The 20,755-nt window shown below is 40.7% G+C and overlaps 1 protein-coding gene across 3 annotated transcripts in view; it reads right to left on the minus strand.

Annotated features, from left to right (window-relative positions):
* The window catches only part of DAPK1 (death associated protein kinase 1), a 129,282-nt gene extending 108,964 nt beyond the window's left edge, over positions 1–20,318 (minus strand). Inside the window, exons 1-2 of one of the 3 annotated variants that reach the window (XM_034774068.1) lie at positions 20,209–20,318; positions 19,248–19,418 (exon numbers count right to left, since the gene is read on the minus strand). In XM_034774068.1, the coding sequence (XP_034629959.1) occupies positions 19,248–19,309 (62 nt within the window). In that variant the 5' untranslated portion in view covers positions 19,310–19,418; positions 20,209–20,318. Of the gene's footprint in view, positions 1–19,247; positions 19,419–19,671; positions 19,733–20,008 lie in introns of those variants that run through there. The other 2 variants (XM_034774067.1, XM_034774069.1) reach the window with 2 other exon arrangements.
* Positions 20,319–20,755: the final 437 nt, after the last annotated feature.

The following is a 20,755-nucleotide window of genomic DNA, read 5'->3' on the forward strand; positions in this document are numbered from 1 at the left end:
AAATGTAATTTACCTCCTAGTAGAGACAGAGGGCAGCTGTGTTTGAAAGTGTGCTATATGGTTATAGTTAATCCTTGTTAACTGTATAAAAATTGGTAGTTGGCCCAGAGGCAGAAGCTACATTTAACTCATCCTATGAAACTGACTTATTACAGTAGAATCCAAAATGCTATATAAAACATAAACCAACTATGGGTGGGGAGAAGGATATAAACAAGCAGAGTAATGGAGACAATTAACATGAATTTTATAAGGTCCACTTCAGTTCTCTCCCCTTCTCGTACCCCCCCCCCCATCTTGTTAGCTGTATTTTTTGCAGTAATTATACAAATGAGTACGCACGCACATATATACTCAACACCCAGCTGCACCTTTACTTGGCCATTAATGGCTGGCTAAGTTACTTGTAAGCCTCTCAGTACAGTGGGTCTCAAGGAGGAGTATGAAGGATGAAAAGGTAATGGCCTTACAGACAGGCTTAACTACATTTCACATAGTCAGCATCCCTTAGACTCTGCTCTTGGGGTATTTGGGTTTAAGATTAAGCAAGAGGTGGTAGTAGTGCAATCTTTGTTGAACACTACATTTGGGCTCTGCCAGAGGAGTGTGTGTGTGTTGAAAAGAGAAAGGAGAGACTAACACTGGTTTAACCCCCCACCCTGCCTCCAATTACCTTTATTCTTCCTTGATGTAAAAAGAAGAAGAAGGGGAAAATAAGACCTTGGCGGCTGAGCTGTACAGTAGCCAAGGCCTTTAATCCTATCAAATTCTCCCTCCACACCCATTGTTTTTGCTACAGCTCTTAAAAAATTAATTACAAATTCAGTAAAGAAGAGTTTATGGAGTTGAACTGCCTGAATAACTGACCACTTATTTCAGTGATCTGCTGAGGAGTTGCTCCCAAAAGGAAATCAGACAATAAGAAGAGGACTCTGCGTTACTTAATCTGACAGGGATGGAGGTCTCAATGTTTTCCCAAAAATTAAACAAGAAACACACTATGTAAATCTGGCATTAATGGCCTGAACACTCACAGATTCCATTGAATTCATTTCCAAAAGTCAGAAGGGAGGTGGGCTTTACAATACACGTAACTTAAGCAAGGACATTCTAAGATCAGGATGTGTAGAGTTAGCCTTATCTTCCTTCTGTTGTGCCTGTTAATTCACACTATGAAATGTAGGTATATGGGGGGGAAGAAAAATTTACCCGCTGCACAGGCAATAGCATGTATTTTGTTTAAATGCAGAAATATTGATAACTGAAATTCTCCACCCCAAACTGACAGTTTCAAATCCATTTAAAAGAAGTTATAGCTAACTATTAAATAATTGCCACCCAACATAAAAAGAAATATAAAGAGTTCATTAATATGAAATTAATAATTTAGTTTAGCAGCTTGCATTCTAATTTTCTCTGAGATGAGATTTGAAATGACAGTCAGAACACCTCTTCCCTACCCCCACGAAAAACTGGGAGGACAAACAAGGCCTAACCCCCATAGCTACAGCAGTACTAACAGGTGCCACCACAATACAGCTTTAAACTCAGCAGGGGCTGCTTGGTGGTAAAAATAGTCTGTTGTCACTGTGGATATTCAATCAATACTCTAGGAAAAATCATTGGCTCACCATTTATTTATTTAATTAATAAGCCTGCCATAAGCTAGCAACAGTTAATGATCTTTCTTGCTATAATTTATTCTCCACAATGTTAATAATCCTTAAATGTGTCACACTTGAAGAATGCCACTTATAGTAATGAATGGATTTGCATAGTGCCAATCTCTTTTGTAAACCAACTGAAAAACAAACCCTCGCTCACTGGGGCTTGTGCCTGGCACAGGTATCCAAACACACAACTTTACACAACAAATTATTTCAATCTGCCTTCCACAGCAGAAAAAAGAATTCTTGATTTGACTTACATGGATGCTACTAATATGCAGCTCAAAATGTAATTAGATCCTCAGCAATTTCCATAGCTTTGCCCCTCATTCATTGCAACAAAGAATGCAAGCTGTAATGTATGTGGAATCTGCTCCAATAAGTCTTTGACTTAACATATATTTTTAAAGATAGGTATGAAAAAACTCCTTATCCATAAATGGAAAGTAGGATCACTGCTGATCCTACACCAGCCAGTGTACCTAAAGCCTTTGAAGGGAGAAATGCACCCCAGCTTCTCCATTTACAAACATGTGTGTATGCACATGCGCACGCGCGCGCGCACACACACACACAGAATGATACCCTGCTTATATATTTATTATTGCCCATAAATTCTTCCCTCCCCCCACATACTGAAGGGTTTTCTAAACAACATGGCCAATACTTTTCAGCGATGCTTGCCATCATCTTCCCCTCACTCTGGGCTCACTCTCCTCTTTCTCCTTGTTGATTGTCCTAGGTTTATGTGAGCTGAAATGTTAATTCTCCTAGTTTTATGTGAGCTGAAAAATCTGCACACCTTGATTTTCCAGGTCATTAATATATACAGGGTGTCTATTAGTATTACGACAAGACTGAATAGTCAGACAAGATGCAGGGGTCCATAGTACCAAGAGATGCTGCTTTTCATTTACCTCCCTCCTTTTGAAACCATTTACTATTACTTGAGCCTTGTACTAGGTTCTTGTTTGCTTGTTTTTATTTTTTAAGTCCAGTGGAGCATTTCAAAGCAGACACCATCTTTCCTCTCCTTATACTAAAGTATTTTAAGGGATATTGTATTGAAACTCCTCCAGGAATTTTATTGTGACCACAAAGGAAAACAAAGTAGATGCTAATCATTTACTGAGTTGCTGATCCAAAGTTTTTAAAAAAAGTGTCCTGTGGAGTAAAGACATGCTGTCCAGAGAGGTAAGTGTTGACCATGACATTCCCAGCAAGTGCAAAAGAATGAGTGGGGTCTAATAGCTACTGGACCCTTAATAGACACTAGCTGTACACAGATCTCCTATCAAATGTAGTCTTTCAATAGACCATAATTTTTTTCAATAGACCACATGACTTGTTAAAGAAATGATGACCAGGGGCTTAGCTAAAAATATACAGGATCTTTTCATGATCACATTCTACTAAACAATTAGGACAAATTGTGCTCTTTAAAATTAGCTAAAGACAGATGAAGGCCAAGGAATAAGATGTGTGCACTGGGATAGAGGGGAAAGGGGAACAGAGGGATTTATTTTCACTCTCAGACACAAAATCCTTTGCCATCAGGAAAAATTATACTGTTGCTAGACCATTCTGGATAAAAAGGAATGTTTGTGTCACAAGGAAACTGGCATGTAAAATTAACATTACTTAAAAGTAAAAATTGTGTATGAATTGGAACAAATATTTTACCAAAGCATAAAATATTTTTACAGAAAAAGTGGAGCTCTTGCATTCACTGCCACTGTTTTCATTTTACTGTATAGTGCATTGCTTAGTGCACTGGAGATAATAAATAGTTCTGATAAATATACAGCATGTTCTGTTAACCAAAGAAAAATATACTTATTGCAAACGGGAGTTCCTTTTAACGGAGACCCGCTGAAGGGATAGTTCTGATATAAGATTTTCTACTTGCTTTTTTTCCTGTAATAAATAGTTAGAGCAAAAAAACAAAACCAAAGGGATACGGACAATTTGATTTTTTGAAACTAATTAAATTAAATAATAACTAGTCTGATAAGATAGAGCATGCTTTGTGTACCTATTTTTTTAAAATAAGGTTCTCTGCTCCCCTTCTGAGGCTTATAAATGTCTTTCCATCAGGGTAGAGTCGGTGGGCCCCAAGAGAAACACCAAACATGCTGGTGCCCACGCTTTCCTTCCTCCCCACACACCTGCCTTGCCTGCAGTTTCAGATCTGCTGCTGCAACTATGAGTATAATGCTCTCTTGCAGAGGTTGGGGAACTCTAGGCATGAGTACTGTCACCATACCAGAACATGAGATGGGAAGTGCAAGTGACCATCAACATCATAGTGGAACTAGCTACACACAAGGGATCTCAAATGCACAGAGTAAATAGAGGTAGTTTTCTCTCCCTCTCATCTCTCCACTCTCTAGGTGTTACTTGCAACAACAACAGGCACAACATTTTCAGATATATGACCTTTCAAGTTGGGACATGTCTCTTTAAAAGCACATAAATATGACTTTTTAGAAAAGAGGAAAGTCAAAATATAAGAACTTACAACATATTGTTGCCTGAAGGATTAACCAATTTTGTTAAATTTCCTTATTGCTACTAAAAAAGGGATTTATTTAGTTGTGCAATCATTCTTCTAGCTTTATCTAAGACAGAGGCAATGTGTGATTAAATATTTTAATCAATTATTGACCAGCAAATCTTTCTCACTGAGGTCAAGGAAAAACTGCAGTTAATGAATCACAAATGAAGGGCCACTGGTTTCCTACTCCTTGTCCTTTCATAGAATCATAGAAGATTAGGGTTGGAAGAGACCTCAGGAGGTCATTTAGTCCAACCCCCTGCTCAAAGCAGGACCAACACCAACTAAATCATCCCAGCCAGGGCTTTGTCAAGCCGGGCCTTAAAAACCTCCAAGGATGGAGATTCCACCACCTCCCTAGGTAACCCATTCCAGTGCTTCATCACCCTCCTAGTGAAATAGTGTTCAAAACAAACCTGAGCTGCTATTATTGCTTCATACATGTGTCAAAACTCACTGTGCCATAGAACTTAATAAGCATCCAACTAATGTAAAACAAAGCCTTCTGAAATTTTAATAGCGGGGGAAGGGGAAGAGAAAGGAAGAGGAATGTACCAGAACCCTATTGTGTAAGTGAATTTATCAAATACATAGTATGTAGAAGTCAGGGAGAAGAAAGAGGAGACATGATACATCAGTGGAACAAGTCTATACACACACACAGCTCTGGGCCACAGAAAACAAACTGAACCAAACCAACTACTTCTATTAGCTGCATAAGCAATTAAAAGGAATATATGACCCCTTATAATTAAATAACCATTCAACTATATTTCTATTATAAACAACATTGTCAGATCACTCCTCTTTCTGAAAACACTGAGGTCCAAATGTTCACAAACTCATGTGCCTAATCAAGCCAGTCATACACAACTCCCAATAGGTGTGTCAATCCCTACATAGGAGGTGGTACACTTTAACCTCATTTTTCAAACTCAAGTTTTTCATTCTTGAGCTCTGTGCCTAAGAAGATTTTTGTTTTGTTTTTAAAATGTTTGAACATAACCCAAGTAGCCGCTAGCCACTGGTGTGCTGATACCATTGCCTTACATGCTGGCCAATATTGTTTACTTGTACTTCTCCATCTGTCTGTTGTCTCTTGTTTTATACTTATATTGTGAGCTCCTTGGGGCAAATAGCATCTTTTTGTTCTGCTTTTGTACAGTGCCTCGCATAATGGGGTCCTAGCCTGTGCCTAGGGCCTCATGACACTACAGTAATACAAATATTAGTAATGCGAGGGTCATGTTTCCCATCCCACTCAAAGAGGGAAGATCATTTAAAAATGGTTAAGCTTCCAATCAAAATTAGCCAGTCACCACTGAGTTGTGAAGGCTATTTGACTTTTTTAAAAATCTTAAAAAGACTTTAAATATTTGCCAGTGAACCTGAATAGAATAGAAAAATTTCTCCTTGTTTCAGTTAGCAATGACACCTTTGGTATAAACATGCCATTTTATTACTCTTGATAACTTTATAATTACCAGATTGATTTTTTTCAAACATAGCTTGATGTTTAGTCCTTGTAAAGATCTATGAAACAAGCCATGCTCGAGGATTTTAGTATCATGGGTGTAATAATGCAACTATATTCTATTCAGCCAACACAAAACATTGCAGCGCCTTTTCCCCCTCCAAAGTAAACAAGGTAGATTAACATGGATACAACATTCTAGCAAGGATCTATAGTTTATGCTCTTCACTAGCTAAAGAACTTCCTTGCTTGAGCATGGCAGGTGAACAGGGTACATGACTGCTATGTAGCAACTCATGAGGGAAAAGAACTTAGCCCAATGGTTTTTAACCCTTTCTTCATTTGCGGCTTTCATAAGCCATGTAAAGATATAGTCTTGCATAAGTGAACTGTTTCAGTAATTTACATAACTATCATCAGGTCCAATTCCACTCCTACTATTTTCCAATAAGGTTATTATAATGCAATACAAATGTAGCTTTTGGTCAATTTTAATTGTATATCAGTATATTGAAAAAAGCAATTTAAGAGGTTTAACTTGTGAAGTTAAAAATAAATACTGTAAAGTAAATACATCCAATAATTGGTAAGAGTAATGTTTAAACTTTATTAATACAGTTTTGGGATAGCTCACATGAAACAGAAATAAGATTTACACATATACAACAAAAAACAACATGAAATATCAGACTACCTACACTGTTAACATTCTATCGTTATTTCCTCAAAAAACGTTTCTAACATATTGAAATACCATCCGTTGTCTTTAAGACATGTACCATCTTGGTGTAAAAAAGAGAAAACATCCTGCTTATCTGTTCCATCAATTTCAAAGAGCTTTGGATCTGGCCCTTAGTAAATATGTGGTGAAAAAATTAAAAAAGCAGTACATGCTGTATTATAACCTTGTATGAGACGTTCTGTCTTCTAGATACCATTCAGATAATGAATTTAAAGTATGTAATATTTGTCATTCTTACAAAGTTATGGATGTAGAAAAAAATGTATATTAGGGAAATGGACCCCAAATCTGCAAACACTTACACCCACACTTCATTTTACTACTTTGAATAGTCCCAAAATTAAAAGCACTTGTAACAGCTAGACACTATTAATAGTACTACTCAAAGTAGTAAAATGAAGCATGTGTGTAGGTGTTTGCAGGATCAGGGCTATAGTACGTCATCACATAATTAAAGAAAGCAATGCAACACGCAAAGAGAAAGATAAGGTGGTATATTTGAACCTTAATCTTTAAACTGTTGTTCAAGGAGTGCTTTGTTCACACCAATCTACTAAGTGTGTATTCTGTATTATATATCATATTTTAAAGAAATTAGCACTTCACATCCCATAAAAATATTTCCCTTTTTAAATGTTTTAAGTGTCATGTTAACAAAAAAGTGTGTGTGGGGGGAAAATGCACATGAAGCATATCTGACTCAAAACAGAAGACAGTGGCACAACAAGGAACTTGTGGTGAAGATTTGTTACACCCTTTTTAAGATGTTTTGTTTTTGGAAAAGGGAAGCAATGGCACAGTAAGTATTGCTGTCTCTAACTTCATAAAGAAAGAGTACTTGAAGAATCTACCTCAAAAAGTCACTTTTATAACAATGGGTCCAGAAGTGGATCAGTTATGGAATGGCTGTTGGATCCATGACCTGTGGAGGAGGATTCTATTTAGGGCACCAGGTCGCTTATTATATAACTCTCGCACTGCCCACTACTTCAGGACAATGAAGCAGACAAAGGAGCAGCTTATCTCTTATTCCACCCCCTCCAAATCACACCCTCACCAACCTTTAAAAAAAAAAAGACAGATAGATAGCCTGGGATCTACTGGTTGGTTGGATGGTAATAAATATACGTGTAGTGATTACAGCACTTTTGGGGTTTCCACATTTCATGGGGACAGACACCAAGAACACAAGTGCAGTTTATACCAGGTTTGAATTTTATTTCTGTTGCACATTAATGCTGTCAGGATACTCCATTAAAAGTTACAATAATTTGGTTAAAGATGAGTCTCCTTAAGATTACTCTCTAAGAAATTTTTATGTCAATCTTCAAAAGCTCTGAAAAATGAATGAATACTTATGACAGTGCTTGAATAATTTACCAGTCACTTATTAGCCAGAGGACTAGACCCGCCAGCCAGAAGGGGATGTGAAAGATGGGTGTGCAGAGGTTTGTGTGCTTACTGCTCATAGCTTTCCCAAACAGTAGCAGAGTGAAACTGATGAGATAGTTTTGCACTACTTGCAGAACGAACAAGACATAGCTGCTATTCACAACCCTGGGGCAGCACTGAAAACTATGATCCAAGTAAAAGTTTTTTATACTGAGCAGAAAATGATGGCTTAGGCCCATTTTTTCCTCCATGGAAAACTTCTCTCTTACTAAGTAATCAGTCGGTAAGTGTATTTTTTCCAAACACTTACTTATGATGCTAAATGCAAGAACAAATTGACCAACCAACACAATTTACAAAATCCACTGCAAGAAACAGAAAATGTTTTGCTCTCAGAGATATTTTGTTCTTGGTTTAAACAAATCACCTATATGGAACATAAAAAAAAAATTGCAAACAAGGCATAGTCAATTTGTCACAAATACCACACTGAATGCCTACTATATTAGCAACTTCCCTGCATAAGTTATGTATTTATGAGCTGTTAATTACAACCAACTAATTGTCTGGCTCTTCCACTCATTAGGTCTTTATTTACAGAATGCTCACTGACAGATGAATATGACCAGTTTGGGATTTTTTTGTTTATCCTTAATTACTCCCCAATCCCCACATGAAGGAATCCTTGTCTAGCTATCCTCCAGCTGCTCTGACCTGGAAAACATACTCAGACTGTTCAGTCATGGCTCTGAGTATCCAGAGCTAACCCCACACTCAGATTGTATCTGTCATTTCAGAGCACTTCTTTTATACGGTCTCTAATTGGCCACAACCACCAAAACATTCACACAATTTACTTAGGACAGCAGGCAGACATGGTAGCTTTGGCCAGGAGTGAACACCAACTTACTCATCATTGGCACGGAAAGTGATGTGAATACTACACTTCTAAAGAGATAGGAATGAGGAGGAAGAAAAACCATCATCTTTATACATGCTGTTTTGGAAAGGTTTAGCTATTCTGTTAACACAACAACTAGTGCAATACATGCATAAAGAAATATAATGATCCAGCTCCCTATACTTCCATCTGCTGTGATGCATGGAGAGAAACACAGAAGAACAGCAGAGAAAAGCCCAGAAAGCAGTAACAGAGAGTTGCCTTCCCTTGGCATGCTCTCTCATTCCTGGGAGCCTGCAGGAAGCTCCATTCCATCACAGGGCCGCCCAGAGGATTCAGGGGGTCTGGGGCAAAGCAATTTTTGGGGGCCCCTTCCATAAAAAAAGTTGCAATACTATAGAACACTATATTCTCGTGGGGGCCCCTGCGGGGTCACATTACCCACAGCCCTAAGCGTTTCAGGTCCTAGCCTTTAGACTGTAAGCTCTTCAGGTGTGAACCATGTTTTGCACACTTTAGAAAATATTTATTTAGATTTAAACAATAAACATGCACACGAGCTCTACGCACCCTAACAATTAATTAGGCTCCCAACCACATAACGTTGACCAGCGGGGGTGGGGAGGGGAAAAAACACATACAGATAACAAGTTAGTTCAACCAGCCAACAAAACAAAACCAAAGCCAGCCCATTTGGCTGATATGGGATTGGAGGCTCTCTCTGTTGAAGAGCAGCATCCTCTTCCCTTCCATGGAGTCCCTATTGGTGGTGGGGTGCAGGGCCAGGCTGCAGGTTCTAGCGTGCAATAAAACCTGCGCTTCAAGGACTAAATTCTGCTCGCCTTATTCACATAAATAGCCCCAGGGAAATCGATGGATCTACATGCACAATGAATTTAAGCAAAAGAACACGACTGGCCTTAAGACTGTAATATTTATATTTCTTCTGCCACCCTCTTCTTAGCCCTCCCCCACTTATAAACAGGTGTTAAGTAAAAGCTAACATATTGCACCATATGGCAAACCCATAATCTAATCCTGATTGCAATTTGAGAGAGTTTCCGTGTAACTGTTTCCAGCTTCTCCTTCCCTCATAAGAGAAGAACTGCCTGAATTCACATCCCTCACTGGTAGCATACACAGTTTTTGCAAGCTTGCTTGGATGCCTAACCAAGCCAGAAAAAAAATCTGTTCATATGTGCTGCATAAGCAAAAGAAATTACATCCTTGAGCATCTGCAAGGAGAGATATGGATCCTTAAAAATACAAATTAATGAAAGTGCCAGTGCGTTACTAACACACCAGTTCCTGCACTGATTGTACTTCATGGAGCCAAACCAAGAAAAATAATTCAAAGACATTGTTATCAGCTCCCTGAAAAGTTTAAATTTGCAAAGGTTCACATATTTAAAATGAAGTGGTAGAATAAGCAGTATGTTGTGGTTTTAATTACACTGCATAATAACAGACCAATAAAGCAGATTTTTTTTCCTTCTGTGAGAAATAAACTAAACAGCACCACCAAGCAATTATTTCTGAAAACCCTCGGCACCTCTTGTGACTTTCATGTAGCTACACATCAACACATTTTATAAGGCAACAGATTATCAACCAGTAGTACTGTACGTTGACAGTCTAATTCAGATATCAACAGCTGACATCCACTACACAGTTTATTATTCACTTTTGAAGAAAAACCCATTTCCAGACACAGCTCAGAGGGATGGGGACGGTAACACACAAAGGACTCTTTCTATTCCCTTTTCCCTTGCCACCATGATCTCAAGATTATACAGAGATTTCCTCCCCACTCCCACTCACAAAACTACAGGGCCCAATCGATAGCAGGAGGAGCGGGTCTTTCACTTGCTCAGCCACAGAAGATGGGCACAATATAGAGCAGTTTAATATTTCTTCTGAGCGATGACACCTTCTCAGAAGGTTGATTATGTGAACAATATTTGTATACAAAAACATCTGAAAGGTTCTAGGCTGTAACTTGAGTTTAGAACCTTCAGGCTAGCTAAAGCAAAGCTAAAACCTCTTGCTATAATTAACACCTATTTCATTGCTAAAGTATTTATAGACTTCTTTCTTAGAATTCCCAGATATCATTCAATTTAAGGTAATACAACAGTACTAGCAGACAACAGTTGTATTACAACAAGAATTATCCCACAGAAACAGAGCATTCTACTGATGTTTAGGTTATGTAAGTACTACTAAGATGCTTACAAGACATTTTTTCCTTATTACTTGCATATATAGACATATTCTATGACTTCTGGATTTAACCATTTTAGCCACATAGAAATTTGTAAGGTTGGTACATATGTATGTATCACTTTTAATACGTAACCAGAGAGAGGCTACAAAAAGATTATACTGCAGGAGAACTCAGAAGGGTAATTTCTCATAGCTAAAAATTTAAGACTTTATATGTAATGTTATCTTGTAGCCTTCCTACATCATCTCTCACATTTCTCCTTTTTATTTCTAAATTAACTTAGTGTTTTTTCAAACTGCTTTTTAATCTAGATCACAGTTACATTATAACTAAATATTAAAAAAAAAATCCCTTTGGCACAACAATTTTGAGCTAGTACTATTACTATGCAATTAAGATAAACCTGACAGCTTTGAAGGGAAGAAGCAAATTTCTCAAAGGAATATCAGATGTTACAAATTTCTAGAGGGAAAATAAGTGACATTGCCTGCACAGTTTCTGTACATCAACCTGTTAAGAAGAGTTTCCAATTCTCAAAACCATCACTGAAGGTCAAACTCTATTTGTTAGCAAAGCTTAATCTGTTCAAATATCCTTTCACCATGTTCCGAATAAGAGAATGCAATATAGTTACTATAAGCCAATACTCAGGAGATGGACATTCTTTGCATTTTTAGAGAGGAATATTTTTGAAGATTTGCACAAAGCATGTATCACTAAAGGAGATATTTGCCTACTTGTAACAAGCAAACTAACATCACAAAAAAATTTGTTTTCACACTGTCTCCAGAAAGACTATTTGCTCACATTACTGAATACAAAGAGATAAAATAGTGTCTTCTTAGGCTACCTCTACACTAATAGTGCTACAGTGGCACACTGCACTGATGCAGCTGCGCCACCGTAGCGCTTCTGGCTACAATACTCTAAGCCGTCGGTTTAATTACTCCACGAGAGGCAGTAGCTATGTCGATGGGAGAGTGCTGTCTACACCACCGCTTAGCTCGGTATAACTTACATCGCTCAGGGGTGTGGATTATTCACATAGGAATATGGTTATACTAAAGTAAGTTCTAGTGTAGACAAGGTCCAGATGTGCAAACAAAACACCACGATAAATAGAAAACTACTTGTTTTCTTTTTCATCACGTAGCAGACTGAAGATAAGGTTATAGATAATTCATCAGTGACTATAGTGAAGTTTATCAGACATCTTGGGTAAATTAAAAATAGCAACAGTCAGCGGCGATTCCTCCTCATTTCATGAACCAATGAGCACATATAGCCTGATTTTCAGACACACCAAGGACAGACAAATCTAACTGACGTCAATGAGACGGGCAGACACTCAGCACATATCTGAATCACACCCATACCTTCTTGGGAGATTTAAATCTGAAGTATTTCTTTTTTCTGACCAGCAAAGAATTTTTGGTTTGTACATTAAATTATTAGAATGATACACTGTTTTTCTCCAGTCTTCCGGGGGGGGGGAGGGGGGAAGATTTCCTAGTAGATGCTTATTAGGCACCTGCCACTTTATAACTTTAATCCTATTACTTTTTTAAAAATATTTCTTTTATTTTAAAAATTATTGGGATTAAAAAAGCCTTCATGCACAAGAAGTATTCACAAATTCGTGTTTGATAAGATTTATTTCATAAGACTTTATAGTTATTTAAGTTATTTTGTCAGGTTTTTTTTTTGTAACATATTGCAATGCCAATGCAGTTTCTCTCTCTAATCTAGAAAAAGAAGTGACATTGTAACAATCTAAGGCAGGGGTCGGCAACCTTTCAGAAGTGGTGTGCCGAGTCTTCATTTATTCACTTTAATTTAAGGTTTCGCATGCTGGTAATACATTTTAACGTTTTTTAGAAGGTCTCACTCTATAAGTCTATATATAACTAAACTACTGTTGTATGTAAAGTAAACAAGGTTTTCAAAATGTTTAAGCAGCTTAATTTAAAATTAAATTAAAATGCTGATCTTAAGCCGCCAGCCTGCTCAGCCCACTGCCAGCCTGGGGTTCCGTTCACCTAGGCTGGCAGCGGTCTGAGCAGGGCCGGCGGCTGGGACCCCAGCTGGCAAGGGGCCGGCAGCCAGAACCCCAGACCGGCAGCGGGCTGAGCGGGGCCGGCACCCCAGACCAGCAGCGAGCCAAGCGGCTCAGCTTGCTGCCGCCGATCTGGGGTTCTGTCCACTGGCTCCTGCCACCCAGGGTCCTGGCTGCCGGCCCCGCTCAGCCCGCTGCCGGTCTGGGGTTCTGGCCACCGGCCCCGCTCAGCCTGCTGCCAACCTGGTGCTTGGGGTGTGTGTGTGTGTGTGCGCGCGCAAGAGTCAGGGCATGCGGTGTGGGGGGGCTGGGTATGTGTGGGGAGTGCAGGAGTCAGGGCAGAGGGCTGGGGGCATGTGAGGGGGTGCAGGAGTCAGGGCATGGGGTGGGGGGGGGCTGGGTATGTGTGGAGGCATCAGGGATGAGGTCCTGGGGGGGATGCAGGGAGCTGGGGTGCAAAGGGGGTGCAGGGGTCAGGGCAGAGGGGTGCTCCCAGCCCCCTGCCCTGAGCGGCTCACGGCTCCTACCCCCCTTCCCCGCCTCCTTACCGGTCTGAGCAGCGAGGGCGCTGGGGCTGCTCTTCTCCCCTCCCTCGCAAGGGCCATAGGCAGCAGGGAGGCAGGGCTCCACACAGCACGCTGGGGGAAGAGGTGCGGGAGGGGGAAGCTTGGCTGCCGGCGGAGCCTGCTGTACAGCAGCAGCCGGTAGGAGCAAACTTGCTTCTGCCCCCTGCCTCCGCCAGAGAGCGCGGTAGGCGGAGAAGAGCAGGCTGGGTCGGGCAGGATTTTTAATGGCATGCTGCTGCCTGCCAGGGTCTGGCTCAGCCCACTGCTGGGGTTCGGCAGCGGGCTGAGCGGGACCCTGGCAGGCAGCAGCGTGCCATTAAAAAAAAAAAAAAAAAATCGGCTTGCGTGCCATCTTTGGCACGTGTGCCATAGGTTGCCGACCCCTGATCTAAGGGCTTGTCTACACATACAGTGCTACAGAGTGCGTGTGGTGAAGATGCTCTATAATGACAGGAGAGAGCTCTCCCATTGGCATAATAAAACCACCTCTCCCGCTGACATAGCGCTGTCCACACTGGCGCTTATATCGGTGTAACTTATGTCGCTCGGGGGAGGATGGTCACACCTGAAGCCTGGTCTACACTGGGGGGGATCGATCTAAGATACGCAATTTCAGCTACGAGAATAGTGTAGCTGAAGTCGACGTATCTTAGATCAACTTAGAATCACTTACTTTGTGTCCTCACAGCGTGGGATCGACGGCCGCTGCTCCCCTGTCGACTTTGCTTTCGCCTCTCGCCAAGCTGGAGTTCAGCAGTTGACGGGAGAGCGATCGCGGATTTATATTACACGCGATAAATCAATCCTCGATAGATTGATTGCTACCTGCCGATCCGGCGGGTAGTGTATAAGTTGACATAAGTTATGCCAACATAAGCTGTAGTGCAGACATAATGTAGCTTTTTTGGGAATTTCAGAAAAAGTCATTATAGGACAATGCACCAAATCACACCCAATTTAGGTAAATAGGGATATAGCTATAGCTGTACTCTTGTTTTGGTAAATTGTCACTATAATTAATTAACAATACCTCTGGTATTGAAACAACTTCCATCAACAAAGACAAGCCTATATTTATGGAGGCAAACAATTCTGATAAGTCCATTATTAAAGTTTGATCGGCAGTCCTAAAAAAAAAAAAAATCTCATAGTAAGCACGCAATAACTTGGCAAACTCATACACCAACAAATGCATTGGAACTGGATAAAAGTAAAGACACTACAGAAGAGTATTTAAAATGCACGGTCACACAGCTTGCAACTGCAGGCAGAATTTAAACGAACAGAAAAGCTTCAGTAAATGTGTTGCTCTTTCACAATAATCTGCATCCTGGCCAGAACTGAATCTGCATCAGCCTTATGAAATGTCATGGTTAGATGATTGATTACTATGTTGCTTATCCCTTATACAGATATCATAAGCAAGCTTACTTAAATTTGTATTAGAGAAAAAACTTTTGTCTCAGTAATGCAACATTTGCAACAATTGAGAGCAGAGTTTTTTTAATAGAAGTTTCTGATAAAAATAATAATTGATCTGGACGTCTCCCAAGATTGTTGTACATGTACACACGCTTAGGATAATACCAGATTAGCTATCACTCACAGGAATAAATCATGTACAACTGAGACAATTACAGGGGATCCCATAAGTATCAATACTTCTGGGGTCCTTTATTTGCATTTCCCCTCTCCCCCAGGATAAAAATACACCAGTAGGCTGATGAAGCAAGTTTACTATTCTTGGGTAAAGGCACTGTGGTCAGTAGTAAACAAACTAAGAAGTGTTTCTTCTGCCAGGCATATTGCTATTCCTTACATTAGCTTAAAACATCTATGGATTTTATGACAAGCCAAGATGGTTTTAAATTGAAACTAATAAAGGAGGTTTAACTTATGCAATGCATTTAGCAATACATTTTTAATGGATCTTCCTCATTAAAATAGTAACACAATTTTTATTTTGTAATACTGCTGACAATAACTATCTGATAAAAAGTAAAAATAGAACACTGAAAGAGTCCTTAATTTCAAACTCATTCAATGAACCTGAGGGCGTCTGTACAGTGCCTTCTCAAAAGGTGTTAGAGGTACTTTATGATCCATATAAATAAGCACACCATATTCCACTTGGACTATTAAAGTGAGTGCATTCATTCACCTACCTTATTTGTGACTGCCACACACACTACCTCTAAATAAGGGGAGAAATGGGGTGGCTTTGCAAGACTACAGCCTCCAGCCCTGCCAACCCCCAGTGTTAAAAAACTATGAGTCAAGCCCCAGTCATATTGATTTAAAAATAATAAAAATGGGGTTGTTCCTATTTGCCTTCTGGTTTTTGATTCACATTTGCAAGCTTTTATTTGCAACCATGAGGCTGAAATCTTATTTAAAAAAAAAAAAAAAAGCTGAGATTCTCACATAACTCCAGAAACCAGCGTTATAAGCAGAAATGCCAACAATCTAGAGACTCATGATTAAAAAGACAGAAGAGTTGGCAACACTGAAAGTAGTACAGATCTGGGTCTCTAGGAGGTGATGGTGAGGACAAAATATTGGATAATCAATTCTTATTTTGTCCCATCTAAATAATAAATGTATTTTCTTATTAAACAAAAGTGCTGCAGTGCTTTTATACCCTCTACCACAAAACATTCTAGTCTATTTTGACCATAAGTATGTTTTAATGTAAACAAATATAGTTGAAGTTTTTGTATACAAGTCCTAACACCGGATGATGTTCCTTCAACCAGCCCTGTTTTATTGCATTTAGTTTAGGTTACGCTCAAATTTAGTTTTTAAAAATGTAATCCTCTAATTCTTAAAGTATGATTGCAGGTAGACTGAATGCTAAACGATCATTTACATACAGAAAAGTTAGTGGCAGTATGCAATATATAGCTGAAAAGTAGATAAAAATGGTAGCATGAGGTTACAAATGGACAATGTCCAAATTATTTTGTAAACAAATTCAAGTACCTAATTAGTAGCATCTTAATAACTGCTTTTTTTAAAAAAAAAAAAAAAAAAAGCATGATATTAACATTTTGCATTTCTCTCTGCTTGAACAAAAAAGAAAGAAAGTTAGTTTCACTTTTAGATACTCAAGCTGCAATGTTTGGTTTCCAAGTACTGTAAGGAAAGTTCATTTTAAAATACAATAATTTCCCTGGGAATTAAAAAATGTCCTAGAAATATTAACTTTGTCTTACATTTCGTACAAAATAATCTGCATTTGGGACCAGATTTTATGGTCAAAGTTTCCCTTTAAAGTAAATGCAAGGAGAACTGCATATTTACCTGGACCATAAAACTTCCCTTGATTGGAGGTTAGAACTTGCTTTGTCCCTGAAAAACCTTTACAACAAAAACCTGATAGAAATCTAGGAGCTCCAAAAGGTTTTATTGTGGTGTTTAACATTTACTGTGAGTATGTAAATTTCAGTATGTGAAGTTTATAAATTAAACTAGTCCATGCTACACCCATTAATGTCTTATTTTTACTAGCCCTGATGGTTACAGCTCAATGCCAGAATACTTCACATGTTCTTGCCAAAAACCACAGGAATCAAGTCAAGTGACTTAATTCAGGCCACACATAATATTTAGACCACACACACTTAACTTATCAGAAGTGCACGGCTTAGCCTCACATAAGAGAACATTTTATGCCTTTTAACGTAAAAGGTATTTCTATTTCTATTAACGTAATATGGCCAAGCTCTCGTGCACACAATAGAATGAATTAAACAGATTTGTTTTTTTTAAATACTTGCTTATATATATATAGGGAAAAAAAGAACTTTATGCAAAAATTGAATTAATGTGTGTCTGCTGTCTGTGACAATGCAGTAAGGTTTTAAACTAGATAAGATGATCTAGCTAAAAGTTACCTTAAAAGGAGTTCACTGTATTTTCTACCAAAGTGCCATAAGAAAAAGGCTGATGTTGGGAACACTAGAATTGCCAGCCTGGATCAGACCCGAGGTCTAATCTAGTTCAGTAAACAATCTAGTGGCCAACATTAGATGCTTCTGAGGAAGGTGTATCCCCCAGTAAGCAGCTGTGGGATCATTTCCCTCACAGATTTGGTTTCATCCTAGTCCCCAATAGTTAGAGATTGGCTTAAATCCTGCAGCATGAGGTTCAATATACTTTTCAAAATTTGTTAGCACTACCTAACTGTGAACATGTTTGTTTGTGCATACAGAGTACATATGACATTGACATAACCAGGTTAAGTTATGCCCCTTGCAAAATTTACATTTAAATTGTTAATATTTTGATACTAAAATTATACAATATTTACTCCATATTCACTGGGCCATTGACAACAAACTGTTTAAAAAAAAAAAAAATCCTGCAGTTCACAAAAGACAAAACACAAAAAGAACCCACACACAACTGACTTCATTTAACATTAAACTGAAGGCTCTTAAAAGTCAAAGAACACGACAAACACTAGCCAACGGTTTGGGCTTCGTATCAAAAAGCTGTGGCAGAAGCTGTGCATTTAGTAGCATTCAACAAATAGGCTTTATATAGACAGTGTTAAACCTACAGCTCTTAACTACTATAAGTCTCCAGATCTGACTTTTTTTCCCACTTGGAACAGAATAATTAAACACATATGCCTTGAATCTTCATTAAACAGAGAACAGTTAAAAAAAATTAAATGGATTCTCCCATATCTTTATATGCAGAGTACCATTTTGATTTTAGTAAAATAATTAAAGATCACATAACAGATATACAGAGCTTCTAAAATGCGAAGTGTATTTCTCTCTATATACAAACAATATATTGCAATTTAAGTTACCCGTTTGACTAACATAAGTCAAAGCACAACACAAAATTATTTGAGATCCCTATTTAAAATCTCACACATATACACACAGACCGTTAGATATATAAATATGAAGTTAGAAGTTATTAAATTAGCAACTATCAAGTTCTAAATTCCTATTAGTTTGAATTATTTAAGACAGCAACATATGATTGTTTAAAATCACATTCCTTATTTGAATTATACCTACTAGAACACACTGGTATCTTAAAGGAAATAAGGTGGTACAACATGACTATGTATAGGAACAAGAAATTAAATCTGCATGCATTCTCTAGACCTAGGTCAATACATTTTGCTTTAGTCCATAATAATGAATTTTTATATGACATGGAAGTACTACCAGTACCATTTGGAGTCCCTTAACCTATGTTGTATGATCACCTCATTTTACTGTATTCACACTCAGGATATTTCTACCCTACAGCCACTTCAGTGGCACACCTATGGCTCTGCAGCTGTGCCACCGTAGCGCCATAGCATAGACACTTCCCACATTGATGGAAGGGTTTTTTCTGTCATTGTGGGTAAACCACCTCTCCGAAAGCCCAAGCTAGGTAAATGGAAAAATTCTTCTGTTGATCTAGTCAAGTCTATATAGGAGGTTAGGCTGACCTAACTATATTGCACAAGGCGCAAAATTTTTCACAGCCTGAGTGACGTAGCTAAAAAGCTAGGACCAAGCCTCACACACAAGCCCCCCCCCAGTATTATAATACTATAATCACGAGATTCCTTTCACAATTTATGATGGTTATTGGCCAGCTTAACAGTCATTCACAAACACACTGTACATTCTTTCAGCACCTACTGTACCTGCCAAGTTCTTCTCCAGTCTCATAGTAATCATCCAGGTTCTCCTGCCTGAAGACAGTCATGATAGCTGTCACCCTTCAGAAAAACCCAGCCGACTTCAGCACTTTTTCCTTCCAGCTCATCACCACATCTCTGTAGTATCCAATGACACTTCATGCACTACTGTGCGCCCTGGAGAGGGGAGAGGTAGGTGAGCGCCTGGGTTTGTAAGAGGGCGGGTGGTGCATATCACACACACAGACTGACAGTAGCAAATCTCCCAGCTAAGGTTACACTGAAATCCCCACGGGGATTTAAGGGATTAATCACAAAGCGCGTGTGGCCCTGAATCCCTCGCTCTGCTCCGCGCAAACCAGAAGGGTCCAAGCCCCGCGCCCTCTCCCACACTCCCCCCGTGCGGAGCTGAAGAAGGAAACCTACGAACCGCGCCTCCTAAGCCCCGGCTGTGCTGCGGGCACATGGGCAGGAGCCAGGAGGAGGAATGCAGCCTCCTCGGCTCTACCCTCTGCTTTCCCCCGCTCCTTCCTCCCCTGCGCCTTCTCCCGCCGCGGCACCCAGCTGCTCCCGGGCAGGCACTTCCCCGCCGCACGGCCGCCACATTCCTCAGCGACTCCCCCTCCGTTACCCGGCCAACGAGGACGTGCTGCCAGGCGGAGCCGCCGGGGCTACCGCGCCTCCGTACACGCCAAGCTAGCAAAGGCGAGGGGCGAACCCGCCCAGGCGGCAGGGACTCCGGGCATCCCCGCGAGCCTCCAACGCACCTGATTCCCGGGCGGGGGACGACGCCTCTTGCGTCTAGCGGCAGGAGCCTCGGCCTTTCCGCACCGCCCAGCCGGCAGAGCTGCCCGAGGGGGGAGCCCCCCTCCCAGCCCAGTCGTGGTGCGGCAGGAGGAGGGGACGCGGCCGCAGAGCCCGCAGCGCCGGGAGAACCCACCCGCCCGCCTCCCCCAGCGCCACTCACTGCCGCTGCCGGGGGCTCGCCGGCAGGAACTGGGACGCGGCGCCGACCTCCCCGCTGCCCGGCGTTCGTGGGAGCAGCGCGCAAGGGAGCAGCGCAGGGCTGGGGAGCGGGGCTCCGCAACGCGGCCAATGAGAAACCACCCGCCACCCCCCTTCCGCCGCCTTCTCCTCCCCTTCTGGCCGCGGCCTGCCCCGGCTGTGGGGCGGGACCGCTGCTCGCTCACAGGTGCACGGCCGAGGTGCGGGAGGCGCCGGCTCTGGGGCCCTGACTCCCGGAGGGGAGCCGGGCGCTGGGGAGGCAACAGCGCGGTAGAGCAGGTTCCTTGCGGCGTAGCCGGCTGGGATGAGATACGGGTGGGACTGTGGAGCAGAAAGGACCCCCAGAGAGGACTGTGGAATCCCGGGGTGATTGAAGCGAGAGTCGGCTCCCCGTGCTCGGCGGTGGCTGTTAACCCTCCCCTTTAATTCAGTGGCGGGGCTGCCCTTCGAATCAGCTTCTATGGGGCAGGTGCAGAAACCCCATAGAGAAGTTCTCCCTGTCTCCTGCC

Source organism: Trachemys scripta, chromosome 6, assembly GCF_013100865.1.
Source record: "Trachemys scripta elegans isolate TJP31775 chromosome 6, CAS_Tse_1.0, whole genome shotgun sequence".
NCBI lineage: Eukaryota > Metazoa > Chordata > Testudines > Emydidae > Trachemys > Trachemys scripta.